A 14,263-nucleotide genomic window follows, 5' to 3' on the forward strand; every position below is an offset into this window, starting at 1 on the left:
GGCACACAATTCTAACAAGTAGGATGATCTGGTTTCTTATCACTACAGGGATTGGAATAGCAAATTAGGCAAAGCAGACATATAGGGACCTGTAGACACATAGGAAGTAATTAATAACAGCAGAGTTGGAGATAGCAAAATTGTAAAAAGAAAACATGAATTAAAAAAAATCACATTAGCCTTGGTTCATATTTTCGATTTGTTTTGAGAATACAACTATACCTTTTAGCACAATAGAGTAATTGATGGTTATAATAAATGTGTTAAAGAAAATTAATATTATCTTTAGAATATTATGTTTAAGAAGGCAAGGAAGGGCAGCTAAGTGGCACAATAGATAAAGCACTGGGCCTGGAGTCAGGAAGACTCTTCTCCCTCAGTTCAAATCTGGTCTCAGACACTTACTAGCTGTGTGACCCTGGGCAAGTCACTTAACCTTGATTGCCTCAAAAAAAAAAAAAAAGGCAAGGCAATGTTTAATAAGATACCTATTCAAAATTTAAAAATCATAAGTTTTGGTACATAAACTCTTGGCTGTCTGGAAAATGTGGCTTTTAAAGATAATATAAGATAACATTTCCTGAGAATTCTAGATAGTCAGTTTTACTGTATAGTTATTAAAATGTCCTAAAGATGATTAGTATGGTAATGTATACCTGTAGACACTGATGCTAGTGGATTTGGGAATATGGGAGTACTGAAATGCAATAAAGTTAAAGCTGACTAGATGTTCATGGTAAGTCTGAGTCCCCAGAAAGGAAGGACTACCAACATTTCCAAAGAAGGGGTGAACTAGCCCAGGTAAGAAAAATGGAGTGGGTTCAACATACTCTACTTGTCAGTATTAGGGATATGGCCCAAGAGTGGACTCTGCATTTCCAGTCTGGATGAGAGAACGAGACCCAATCTAACAACAACAAAAAGATTAAGATTTCTGTTTAACTCTATAAATAGTGAAACATTATGTTAATGGACACCTCTTTAATAACATCACCACACTGATCCACATGGAGGCCATATATCCTAAAATGAGATCTTTGAAAGGAAATAATATATTCACATGCACTGAAAAATAATAATCCAAAATACTCTTTTAAAAACAACACTGTATTCAATATGAAAGGAAATAGATTCCAGAGTTTATCATGCAAATGCACATAAGAAAATGAAATAGAAAAGAAAATAGGTTTTAACAGGATAATAGTGATTCATCAAATATTCTATACATGCTCTTGACAGACTCCTGACTTAAATAAATGTCTTTTTATCCCCCCTATGACAGTAGAGCAGTCTAAAGCTTGCTGTGGTTATAACCTCTTCTAACTGTTGCCTGGTTCTTATCTATATTTTATGTGAAGATTTCTGGCAACCACAATTTTCCCTTCTCTTTTATATTCTTTCCTTGTCACTTCTACATTTTTAGCTTTTATGCAAGCAATTGAATTTTTATAGCTATTGCCAGCCAATGAGATTGTTCTTTTCCTTCAGTATGATGAGCCAAGTGATCATAGTGTATCACCTTGCAATTTCTGGATGTCGAGATCTTTCCAGCGTTGTCATCATTGTTCATGGCTCCGAGGCTGTTTCTTGAAAATTTCCAACTGGATGTCCCAGAAACATTTCAAACTCAATGTGTTCGATTCAGAACTCATTACCTTTTCCCCAAAGTTCCTCTCTTCTGAAATTTCCTTTTACTGGTAAGGGTACCACCATTCCTCCAGTCACTCAGGTTTACAACCTCAGTGTCATCCTTAACTCTCACTCATACCACATATCCAAATCTTCCTCTTTCTATCTATAAAACAAACATCTCTTGCATCTGACTCATTCTCTTCACTCCTCCAGTCATCATTTTAGTTCAAGCCCTTATCATCTCTCAGTGGGGCTATTGCAATTGCCTTCTAATTGGTCTCCCTGTCTTAAGTCTCTCCCAACTCCAATTCATCCTTCATACAGCTGCCAAGATTTTCCTAAAGTGTAGATCCGAACATGTCAGCCCCCTCCCTACTCAGTAAACTCTGCTGTTGCCAAATACATCCAAGATCAAAGATAAAGTTCTTTATTTGACGTTTAGGGTTCCTTCCAACTTTTCTAGTCTTTTTACACATCAATCCCCTTTACCTGCTTTACCATTCAGAGATAGAAGTTTATGTCTTGTTCTTTGTATAGTAACCTTCCATCACACATCTCTATGCTTTTGCCCTGACTGTTCCTGAAGTCTGAAATGCTGGTCTTCCTCAATTCCAGCTTTGATATCCCCTGGCTACCTTTAAGACTCAGTTAAATGCCTCCTTCCATAGATAACCTTTTCCTATAAGATCATCCACTTGAGCTTCCCCTTTTTGGGTTCCATTCTTTTGATTCTGTATGTATCTTGTATGTTACTATTTTTGACATATGCTTTCTCTGTCAATAGTATGTAAGCTCTTTGAAGAAAGAGACTGCTTTTGTATTTTTAACTTTTTTCCCCTCATTTTTTGGAAATTAATTCTATAGCTTTAATCTAGCGCTTTTTCCTCTGTTCAGTGTTCCGAGGGCACCAGAGAATAAGAACACTTGTCTTTCTTCCTTTCTTTCAATCCTCAGTGCTTAGCACAGTGCCTGGCACATAAGTACTTAATAAAACCTTGTTGACAGATTTTCTTCTTGTTGTTCTTGTTTTTTGAAAATTTCAGTTTCAGAAGCATTGCAAATCTAAATTCTAGATAACTAAATGTCACTATATACAAGAAATCTAACCAATCCCAAATACTTCTTTATTATTTGTATTTATAGTGAATGTCTTTCATCCTCTATGGAATTTCCAATCCCTTCTTTCCCTGTCCCATTCCCCTTCTGGCTACATTTCTCTCTTTTTTTTCAGTCCTCACTCTGTAGTCAGCCCTTCATAGCTGTATTCATTCACAGGAACACTTCCTGACCCTTTGAACTTCTGATTCTGGATAATTTTTACTGTCTTCTTCTCCGGTTCAGATCTAGAGTCATGGATCATTGTTAGTAACAAGGGTGAGCTACAAATCTAACTTCAGCTTGGCCCTTGATCCTCCACTTTATAAAATGCTTAGAGTGCCTCCCACAGTGACTCTTTCATACCTTGTCCATTTTCCTTAAGCTCCAGATCCTGTCCTCTGCTCTGCTCACTGTTGGTACAACAGGTCACCTCTAATTTTACGTTAAAAATAAAAGACTACTCATGAGGTGCTTCTTCCTCCCACCTCTCACAAGGTTGCATCCACATCCCTATTTCTCCCTTTACTATTTAAAGGCTTACATTTACCTGTACTCTCAATTCCATCTTCTTCCATCTCTTCTATGACTATGGTCCATGAGTTGTCCTCCTTTCCCCAACATTATTAATCAATCTTCCATTTCTCCTGATTCTTTTCCCTGGGGAAATAGGTCTCCCCATCCTAAAAATAAGGTGGCTCTATGGCCCTAATAAAACTATAATTTTACTTCTTTCCAAATGCCAAATTTTAGCCTATATTTGCTGTATTTCCCTCTATTCCCTGCACAACTATATTAAAACGAAATTCTTGATCGTCACAAAGGATCTCATTAATAAATTCAATAGCTTTTTTCTCAGTTTCTGTAGCATCTGGTCTCTGCTTTTTCCTTAGAGTTCTCTTTCCTTTGCCTTTGTGAAACTGTAATATCCTGGCCCTCCTCCTGCCTCACTACATCTGCCTCTATCTCTCCCTAGTGCTCTTCTTTCCTTCTATTCCTTAGAATGAACTGCCACTTAGATGATCCATAATCAACTCAAAAATATGTCTAAAACAAAATTTCCCACCGTCTCCCAAATCAGTTCTCCCTCCATACACATTTCTTTTAGGGGTGCCATCAAATTTCCAAGTTATCTTTGCTTCTTTACTTTTCCACCTATATACTGAGTTCTATAATTTTTTTCTGACTCTCAAATTTTCCCCTTCCTTTCTGTTTCCTGTTTTCTCAGTGTCAAACATGTCTTTACCACCTCATTCACTTATGCCCTTAGTACTTTGACTCTGCATTATTGCAATGGTCTCCTAAATAGTTTCTCTGCCTTCAGTTTCTCCTTAGACTAACCTATTCTGCACCACATTACTCACACTACTTCTACTGTATTGTATCCTGCTCAAAAATATTCAACTGCCTCCCATGACAAATGAGATAAAATCCAAGCACCTTTACCTGGCCCTTAAGTTCCTCAATAAAGTTCCAAAGTAGAACTCATGATCTTCTATAAAACTGTCCTCCAAATTACCCTTTTTTGTCATTGTTAAGGGCAACCCTGTCCTTCTAGTCACCCAGATTCACAAACTATGAATCATCCTTGACTCTTCAGTTTCCTTTACACACTGGCCCTCCCTCTCCCACATCCAATAGGTCACCATGTTTTATTCATTCTGTTCTCATGTCTCTCCCATGCGATCCCTTGTTGCCACTTACATGGCTAACGCTCTTATCCACTTCTTTTCTAGACTATTGGAATAGCCTCATAATTGATCTCTGTTTTCAGTCTTTTATCCTTTGTTCTGCACAAAGATGCTAAAATAATCTTCCCAAGTCACAGGTTTGACAATATCATCCTTGGTTCAACTATCTTCAGTTATATTCTCTTTTATTTTCAAGATAAAAACAGGAACCTCAGCCTGGCATTTCAAATTCCTCACAACCTGGTCTCCAGCCTTATTTTATATGACAACCCAAGTAAATACATTCTGCATCCTAGCTATCTGGCCTCCTCACTGCTCTTCCAATCCATTTTCCTTCTCTCATCTTCATGCTTTTGCAGAGGCTATCTATCACCCCAAGTCTGGAACACTCTCCCTTCTCATCTTTGCCTCTTGGAATCCCTCACTCCTTTTAAGAGCTCAGTTCATGTGTCATCTCCTATGGGAAACATTGCATGATCTTCCTAGTTGTTAATGTTCTCCCCCCTTAGAAATTGTACTTACTTTTCTGTTTATATGTTGTAGCCCTGAACAGAACAAAGGCAACCTGAAAAACTGTTTTTCATTTCTGTCCTTGTATTTCAATTACCTAACACAATGCTTGGCATAGAAAAGCTGCTTAATTCGGATCTGTTGAATGGAAGGAACCTTACTTCACAACTTTATTCTTACTACTTTGACAGGAACATTTCATTCAAAGACAGATTGATCTATTCAATGTCCTCTGAAATCACTTTATCTCTTTCTCTCCTTGGATCTTTCTTCTACCTTGTACTTCTCTCTTCTCTCCAAATTTTATTGAGCCTTCAAGGCCCAGTTTAAATTTTAAATTTTCCTTGAAGCCTTCCCCAATTACTTCAAGAAACTTTTGTTGTCGTTGCATTGTTGTAGTAGAGTTTGACTCTCTGTTATCCCATCTGGGGTTTTCTGAGCAAAGATACTGGAGTGATTTGCCATTTCCTTCTCCAGCTCATTTTAAAGATGGGGAAACTGAGGTAAAAAGGGTGAAGTGACTTGCCCAGGGTCACATGACTAGTTAGTGTCTGAAGCCAAATTAGAACTTGGGAAGATGATTCCAGCAATAGTCATCTTTTAGTTATGTCATTTACCAGATACTTAATCATATTTCCTGGATTGTTGTACTCTTAGTAAATTCAGGTTATTATGATCCATATGCAAAAATCAACATAAATTGGATCACAGATTTAGAACACAGGCCAACCTCCTAAACTTATAGCCAAGAAAACTGAAGTTGAGAGAGGTTTGGTACCTTCCTCAAGGTCAGACGGGTAAATGGGTGATAGTGGTAGGCTTTGAAGCCAGGTCCTTTGATTCCAAAACTGATGTCCTTTGTCCTGTACCACGCTAACCCTGAGATTGGGATTTGCTGTATTATCAAAAAAAAAATTTACAAAAAATAGATATTACAGTTCTCCTTTAACTTAAACTCCAAATGTATTTTGATTTTTAAAATTAATTCATATAATTCAACAAGGTGAAGCATACTTGTAAGTTTCGTACTTTAAAATTTGAAAAGATCAGTGATTTTCTCAGTACATATATTCTCCCTCTATCTATTCATAGATCACAACCTCTCTATTCCTTAATGACTTACTACAGCCAACAAAATTTGCCACTTATTGGCCAACCTTTTGGCTATAAGCCTCCCTGAACTTATTGTAACCTAGATGGTTCATGTTTAGACAGACTAGAGGTCATTGATGGGTCTGAACCCAAAGTCTCTCCAGCTTGGTCATACCTGCTAAAGTTTGTATTCCCCCTGTACGCTAGGGTCACTTCTAATTCATGTCAAAGACTTTGGAGTTAAAATTTAATGACTATTTTCTATTATTTGTGAAAACAAAGATGGATCTTTCTTGTAGATGAGTAAAAAGCTCTTAAAAGGATTTAACTTAAAATTTACCTATAAATTAATTTCTGAAGTATGATCAAACAATAGAAAATTTTCCTCTTTCCCAAAGAAAATTCAAGAAAAGCTACTATCTTAAGTTCAATGTTACACTATGAACACTATAATTAATAAAAGTACATTTTCTGAGAGTTTGCTTGCCAGAAATATCTATGTTTCCCCATCTCTGGTTTTTATCTTACTGTTGTATGTTTCTTAACAAAGATGGATCTTTCTTGCACACAAGTAAAAAACTCTTAAAAGGATTTAACTTGAAATTTACCTATAAATTAATTTTTGAAGTATGGTCAAACATAGGAGATTTTCCCTTTTCCCCAAAGAAAATTCAAGAAAAGCCACTATTTTAAGTTCAGTGTTACTACTATGAGTACTATAATTAATAAAAGTACATTTTCTGAGAGTGTGCTTGCCAGAAATATCTATGTTTCCCCATCTTTGGCTTTTATCTTACTGTTGTATGTTTCTTTCTTCTGTTCAATTAGGTGTCCAAGTACAGGTGTTAATTCTTTATGGCTTTTGCCCCAGGATCAACTTGAGAACAAACCTTTTAAGTCTAAGTATGGGTAAATGCTATTGAAGTACAGATTTTTTATGCCTAAGGTGTCAGCTATCTTTTGCTAAGTAAACTGAAGAAAAATTACATAATCTATTAAATTATTTTCACTGCATTAAACTGAAAACATAGCATAGAATTTTCTTGATAAATTTTCATAGCAATATTTAACATTATAACAACCCACAGCCAGACTTCTATAATATCTTTCCTTTATGCCAAATTTAAGTGATTTTATTTAATCAATTTAACTAATTAAATTTACTTTTTATTATATTTAAGTGATTTTAAGTGTCTTTTCTACTAAAAGCCAGCATTTTTTTTTTAATGGAACATCAGGGCCAGCCAGGATCCGTAGAATGCATCTCTAGTGCCTTCCCTGTAAGATTACACTTAATAGCCTCATAGTGGCAAATAGGTTGTTTGTTAAGGTATCCCAGGAAAATGTCTACCTTACTTTGTAGCCTGTTCCTTCACTTTGTGTCACCAGGAACTGGTAAATGTACAGAGTGTGTTGGCATGCTCCATTTATGCAATTCAACATATGTGTGCAATTCAGTTCATGTGTGGAAGGGCTGGGGAGCTGGCTGTCAGGAGAGCTGGGGTGGCCTATAGCTGAAGTGCTGTGGAGGGGTTTGGGAGGACACAGATGTTCTGTAGTTAGACCCGGTCTGTTACTTTGTGTGACCAACACAGGGCAGCCTCTCTGACTGGTTGCACTTGAGTCTGTATAAGACCTGGAGGCACCATCCAATGGCCTTTATCAGTCTCAGGCTATTTTCTGGGTGACTCTTTGCTTTTGGTTTGACTCCTTTGCTAATGCTGTCTGGTGAGAGGTAATGCTATAAGCCTGAGACTAGCATCTGGCTTCAGATTATGGGCCTCAGTTCTTTGCTTCCCCTGGTGGGATTTTTTTTTTTTCATTTTAGGTGAAAGAAGTTGGAAGCTATGACTTTCTGAATTTCAAAAGATCAGGACAGAGAACCACTTGAAGTTCAAACATTCAGCATTCTGGAAGTCTGGGAATATGGGAGCTGAGTATAAGCTGGGTTTTGCAACCAGCCCAGAATCAATGCCTGAGGAATGAGGAAAGACCTTTGGATCTCTGAATTTGGAATGTGAACCTGAAGGGACCAATGCTTTGTAGAAACTGTGCTCAGTTTGAACACACTCTTCCCAGTGACTTTGCAGTGTAGTTTATTTAGAGTATTTAGAGCTTCTGAGGTGCTACGGAGAGATACTAGTACTTTTATTCTTGTTATATCTCCACAGCAAAGATTCCTCTGTAAAAGCTAATGGATATTAAATGGAACTAAGGGGCTAGTCACTGGCACCAAACAGTGGGGAATACAAGTGCAGGGAGCTTGAGGTGGCAGCATTAGAAAACAGATACCCTAATGCCTCAAGGTTATCCAGAGAACCCGGAGGGAGAGAAAAAGCTTGAGTTCCCAAGTATGCTCTCTCTGACCTGCTGGGATACGTCATCAAGACTCTTCTAGAAGCAGGCTCCGAAGCCTCTTCAATGGGATGAATTGTATCAGCTGAATCCTCCCTTCTTAGTACTTAATGTAATTCTTCAAACTAGATTGTTCCTGATGTCTAACCTCAATGTTCCCTGCTATCTATAAATGGAGTGTGATCATCCATAGTACAGAATATGCTTTATATAAAAGTAATCCAAGCCTCTAACTGGAAGTTGGGGAAAGACAACTTAGGCTAATATCCCTGAACCTCCATGGATGGCAGGGAATTCCATTGAAATCATTTGTTAACTTTGATGTATACATGTTTCTGACTTCATATTGTACTATTCTAATAAAGAATTAGATTAACTGGCACAAAGAATCCCACATCAACCCAACTTACCTAGAGTGAGTGGGGGAGGATGTGGATCGAGAACATATTCTTTCTCTGGTTCTTCTCCTCTAGAGGTTTTTGTAGCTGTCTTTTTCAGTCCAGTATCCACTACTGCTTTTATATATTTTTTTGGAGGTCTGTATCTACTATCTTTATATTGCTTCTTTACGTTATGAAGATTTATCACTGAAAGATTTTGGATTTGAAGATCGTGTAAAATGTGATCTTGTAAAGCAACTGCAGTAATAGCTAAATTTTTAGCATGGCCCTAAAGAAGTTGGAAAAACATGAACAAAAATTCACATGCATACTGTACATAAATTATCAATTAACAGAAAACTAAGGCTTGACAATACTTGATACTCAAATTTTATGCCACTAGTTAAAATAAAAAGTAAACGTACTAAATTGAAGAATGTTTGACCTGTTGTTACCTTAACTTTTAAAGTCAGAACTTGGCTTCCTCATTTAAATCAACTACACAGCAGTAATTTTTCACTTAATTGCTAAAGTCATAATTATAATATGCAATAAACTCATTATGAATTATAAAACTTTTACATGCCTAAACATATGTTGCAGCACTATAATTAAATTAGACTTCAGGCTAATCTTGACTTCTAGTACACCAAAAAGAAATGTACATGTAAGTACGTACTATTAATTTTTGGAAAACTAAATTGGTTTCCTACATAGAATAAAACTACCAGCTAACTAAGAGGCACCTGAAGCAAATGCTAGAGTAGAAGTTGCCCGCAGCACCCATGGGACTGCTTAGCTACTTTCCATCCTGCTAACATCTCTTGGCTGGTAGTTGGTGAGCAAATAATTTTCTTTATTTCTGCCTATGTTGAATAAAATATAAAATTAAGGGCAATCTTATTGTAGTATTTTTAAAAAATTAAGGATGCACCTTAGAATAATTTCTTATCATGCTGAATCAGAAGTTATCTTCTTTTTTCTAAAACAGAGTGATGCTGCTTCTTTATAACAGAAGTCATCACTTTATACTCCTTAAGTTCCTATGTAGAAAAACAGAATTACATCACCACATTAAACTGAACAAAATAAAGTCTTGCAGAGCACAAAAATTTAACTCTAAGTTTACATTTCTGAAGAAAGTAGCATTAAATTTTATACAGATGTTTTAAATGAATCAACAAATACCTGCTGAATGCCTTAATAAATACTCTTAAAATACAAGAGAAATACAAATTATGATCCTTGCCTTTAAGTAGCTTATAATCTGACTTTAGGCATAGTAGGATTTCATAAAAGGAACAAATGAGTTCAAAAATTGGAGAATTCAAAGAAAGTTTCATGGAAGATGTGGGATTAAAACTGAAACAACCACTCAGTGTTCCAGGTAACTCTCTAAGATCATAAGCTATTGTGAGGGAGCCAACTTGCATTGATAGTAGCACTTTCCTCATCCAGCAGTTCCCTGTGTCAATGAAATGTCTGGGCCAGGACCAATATTCTTTGGACTTGAATAAAGAGAGGAAAGAGGAGAGTGGGTGTAGGGCTGAGACTCAGAGGTGATGAAAAGACTAGGATGGAAGGTACTTACTGGGAGGCTAGGTACGCAGAGTTAGACCATACAGGGTCTTAGAAAGCCAGACAGAAGAGTTTGAAAGAATTGGAGGCAGCTAAATGACAGAGTGAATTGAGTGTTGAGCCTAGAGGTAGGAAGAGCTCATTTCAAATCTGGTCTCAGACACATGCTATGTATGGCCCTGGGCAAGTCACTCAGTTTTTTGTCTCAGTTTCTTCATTGGTAAAATGGAGATAATAATAGCACCTACTTCCTTGGGTTGTTGTGAGGAACAAATGAGACAATATTTGTAAAAAGCACTTGGCACAGTGTCTGGTCCCTATTAAGTACTATATAAACGTTAGCTATTGCTATTAAATTGATGCAGTAGGCAAGAGAGAAATCCTATGGATTCTTGAACAAAGGACTATGACGTACATCATGATAGTGATATTTTAGAAAGATAAATCTGACAGCAGAATTCAGTAGGGCTTATATATGAGAAGAGACTAGAGGCAGCAGAGAGATCCTGCCAGTTGTAATAATCTAATTGTCAGATGACGAAACCTCAAAAATTTCTTCATAAAATGACATGGTAAATCTAATCTGAGAGACAATTCTAAATTAATTATTTTCAGTGTTATAAAACTGACACGATGATTTACTGTCTGTCAAATTGTTGGGATTGGAAGCTCAATTCCGTGTGGACGGTCTCGGGCAGGTAAAAGTGGGACTTCTAAATCTTAGAGTCTTACGAGGCCCTCCATGAACAGCGGGGGTTCGAGAAGGTCAGACTGAGCTAGCTCGGCTAGCTCGGGTATTTCCGCCTCTCCCCTGGAGATACGTGATGGGTGGAGTCTCCCTGCCCTCGAGGTCATCCCGGATTGGAGCACACCTAGTTACCTAACAGCACGGTATTGAGATGCAAACTGTGTGGCTGAAGGTTAAGTAGGATTGAGGAAGCCTGAAAGCTCTCTCTTAGCACGTGTGGAGCCAAGAGGACAGTAGGCTCCGCTCCTCTTCTTTCCTCTCTCCCCTCCCCCTCTCTCCCCGCTTGTACTTCTACTTCCAATCCCTTAAGATCCTAGCCTCCTTAGGAAATCTCCCCCTCTTCCTCCTAAGGAAGACCCCCCTGCACTTGTAACCAGACCCTGAAATAAAGCTCAACCCTTGTTCGACTCTGGAACGACCTTTCTCTCATACATTTATCCGGTTTGGCCAACCGAAGACCTGGGACAGGTAAGAAAGACTCGGGTAGCCCAATACAGGCCTCTAGGCCTGGCATCAAATAAATAAACAAATACCTTCTCATTGGGCTTAGTGAAAGGATAGATATGGAGGTAACAGAAATATATAAATCAAAGTTAAATACAAGGTCTCTTGGGAGTATAGGAGGCTGAAGAATGGTAGTTGCTTGGTTGTTGAAGAAGACCAAAAATGGCATCACTATGTTGGGGTCAAGGTATGGTGTGTCCAGCTATGGCTGATCAGACCAAGACAAGCTCAGAAGGCTCTACCACAGATCAGGTACAAATAGTCCACATGAACATTTGGAATGGAGATATCTCTAAATTTGTGCATCTCACATTTCTTTTGAGCTACTGCAGGTCTACTTTGCTCACATAGCACAGGACCTTCTTGGATATGGGTATGCCATGCTGGATGATCCTGGCCAGTGTCTCCCATATCTCACAATTGTTTTCAAAGTTCTTCAGAGACACCTTGAGAACGTCTTTGTATCACTTCTTCTGACTTCTATGTGAGTACTTTCCCTGAGTGAGTTCTTAAAATAGTCTTTTAGGGAAATATACTTTTGGCATTTGCACAACATGGCCAGCCCATTGGAGCTGCTCTCTGCAGTAGAGTTCGAATGTTTGGCAGTTCAGCTCAGGACAGATCTTAGCATCTAGTATGTTATCTTGCCAGATGATATTCAGAATCTTCCTAAGACAATTCAAAAGGAAGTGATTCAGTTTCCTGGCATGACACTGATAGACTGTTCAAGTTTCATAGGCATACAATGATGAAGTCAGCACAAGAGCTCTGTAGACCTTCAGCTAGGTAGGCAGCCTCATACTTGCGCTTCTCTCCCACACTTTCCTTTGGAGCCTCCCAAATATTGAGCTAGTTCTGGAAATGTGTGCATTGTCTTCATCATCTATATGTACATCCCTGGAAAGTATACTGCCAAAGAAAGTGAATTTCTCCATTTGCTGTAACCAGTGGTTCCATGTATAGATGGTGAGGTGTGGGCTGGTAAAGATTTTTTAATTTTTTGGCATTGTTAGGCTTGAATTAGCACAAAGAATAACAACCTCCAAAAAATTCCTATTTTAATGTCTCATTGTGGCATGGAGGTACCCCAGGCTTCTTTAAAGTGATGCCAATGGAGAACATATTCTACCACACCACAAAGGTTTCAAGTATAGTCTTAAGGACAAGAATGAATCTACTCTTTAAGATGGCCAGGGGATACTAAGAATCACATAATTCTTAGACCACTTACAAAGATTTCACAATTAGTACTTGTAATTTGTGTTTCATTTACTAACCAATGACTTGACAGACTACTAGAAGAACTTTAACTCATTTATATTAATGTTTTCACTATATATCAAATGAAAAGACAAAGTAGTTGCTGCTAAATATGAAGATATTTTCCTCAGGTAGGAAATTAATGAGTTAGTGTAGTTGCTTGCATCACAAACCCAAATGTAATCTGAAATACATAGTATCATAGATTTAGAATCAGAAGGGATCTTGGAGGCCATCAATTCCAATTCTCTTAACTTTACGGATGAGGAAATAGAAACACAGAGAAGTTAAGTGACTGGATTAGGGTCATGCAGCCAGTACAAGTCAGAGGTGGGATATGAACGAGGTAATCCTGACTCCAAGGCTATCTCTCTATCCACTTTGCTGCACTATCTCATTTCATAGGACACCTGACTCTTTCACACTGAAATTCACATAATGAATGTAAGCAAACAGATTATCATTAAAATAATTTGAGTTTATGGATGAATACCTGTTGTTGATTATAAAGAGGTAGAAAAATATTATTAAGAACTTTAAAAGTTCTCCAATAAAAGTCAATATATAGCTTGGTAATTTCAGTGATGGGCAATGGGAAGATAGAGAAAAGGAAAGAGGCAAAAAAGCCTTGTAGATTATTCAGAAACCTTATATGCCTGAATATCATGAATACTTTCTTCAAGAAATGTCAGAAGACACTGAAAACAATAAAGATCAAATAATATAAAAAATGAAATTAACTGTTTCTTAGCAGACCAGAAACAACTGGACACCACTGTAGAAGTCATTTGAAAAACAGCAGTCATATCAACAAGTTAGAGTAAAAGAAAAATATCAATATCAAATTAGAAGAAAGCATAATGATGAGAACATCCTCATGAAAATACAGTAGTAACTCCAATCTGATATGTTTAAACAAGTTGTTAATTCTCTAAAACAGAAAATGGACAGTAGACATTGACTATCATCACTTCTCAGAGGAGTTCAACTAATGCAGGCCTCAGGAGCCCCTAAACTGTTCTGACTAGCCACCATTTGATTTCCATGCCAACTGATGAGGAGCCCAGGCCAAGGCTGATTCTCTAGAGTTCAAGCTAATTCTCAAGACATTACATGATGGAATAATGGAAGACTAGAAACTGTTTCACTTCATGATACAATAAAAACCACAGATATTTTGTGTATTGAAGTATAAAATCTTTTTGAAAATGATCTACTCACATACAATATGAAACTCACAGATAATTTTTGAAATTCAATTCAACAAACATTAATCAATTACCCTGCAAGGAACAATGCAGGGCATCATAGACAATTTTCTACAGCAGTCCACAGAATCACATTCATACAACTGGCTTGGAAATATATAGATTATAAGGTCCCATGTATCTGCTGTGTATTGATTATCAAAAAAAGGC

At 37.4% G+C, this 14,263-nt stretch overlaps 1 protein-coding gene across 3 annotated transcripts in view; it reads right to left on the reverse strand.

Moving 5' to 3' along the window:
- The window catches only part of RNF32 (ring finger protein 32), a 63,138-nt gene that overhangs the window by 41,373 nt on the left and 7,502 nt on the right, over window positions 1-14,263 (reverse strand). For all 3 annotated transcript variants that reach the window (XM_072652105.1, XM_072652103.1, XM_072652104.1), the window contains exons 2-3: window positions 9,690-9,798; window positions 8,786-9,044 (exon numbers count right to left, since the gene is read on the reverse strand). In XM_072652105.1, coding sequence (XP_072508206.1) covers window positions 8,786-9,044; window positions 9,690-9,710 — 280 coding nt within the window. In that variant the 5' untranslated portion in view covers window positions 9,711-9,798. The remainder of the gene's footprint in view (window positions 1-8,785; window positions 9,045-9,689; window positions 9,799-14,263) is intronic.

The sequence above is a fragment of the Notamacropus eugenii genome, chromosome 3, assembly GCF_028372415.1.
Source record: "Notamacropus eugenii isolate mMacEug1 chromosome 3, mMacEug1.pri_v2, whole genome shotgun sequence".
Taxonomy (NCBI): Eukaryota; Metazoa; Chordata; class Mammalia; order Diprotodontia; family Macropodidae; genus Notamacropus; species Notamacropus eugenii.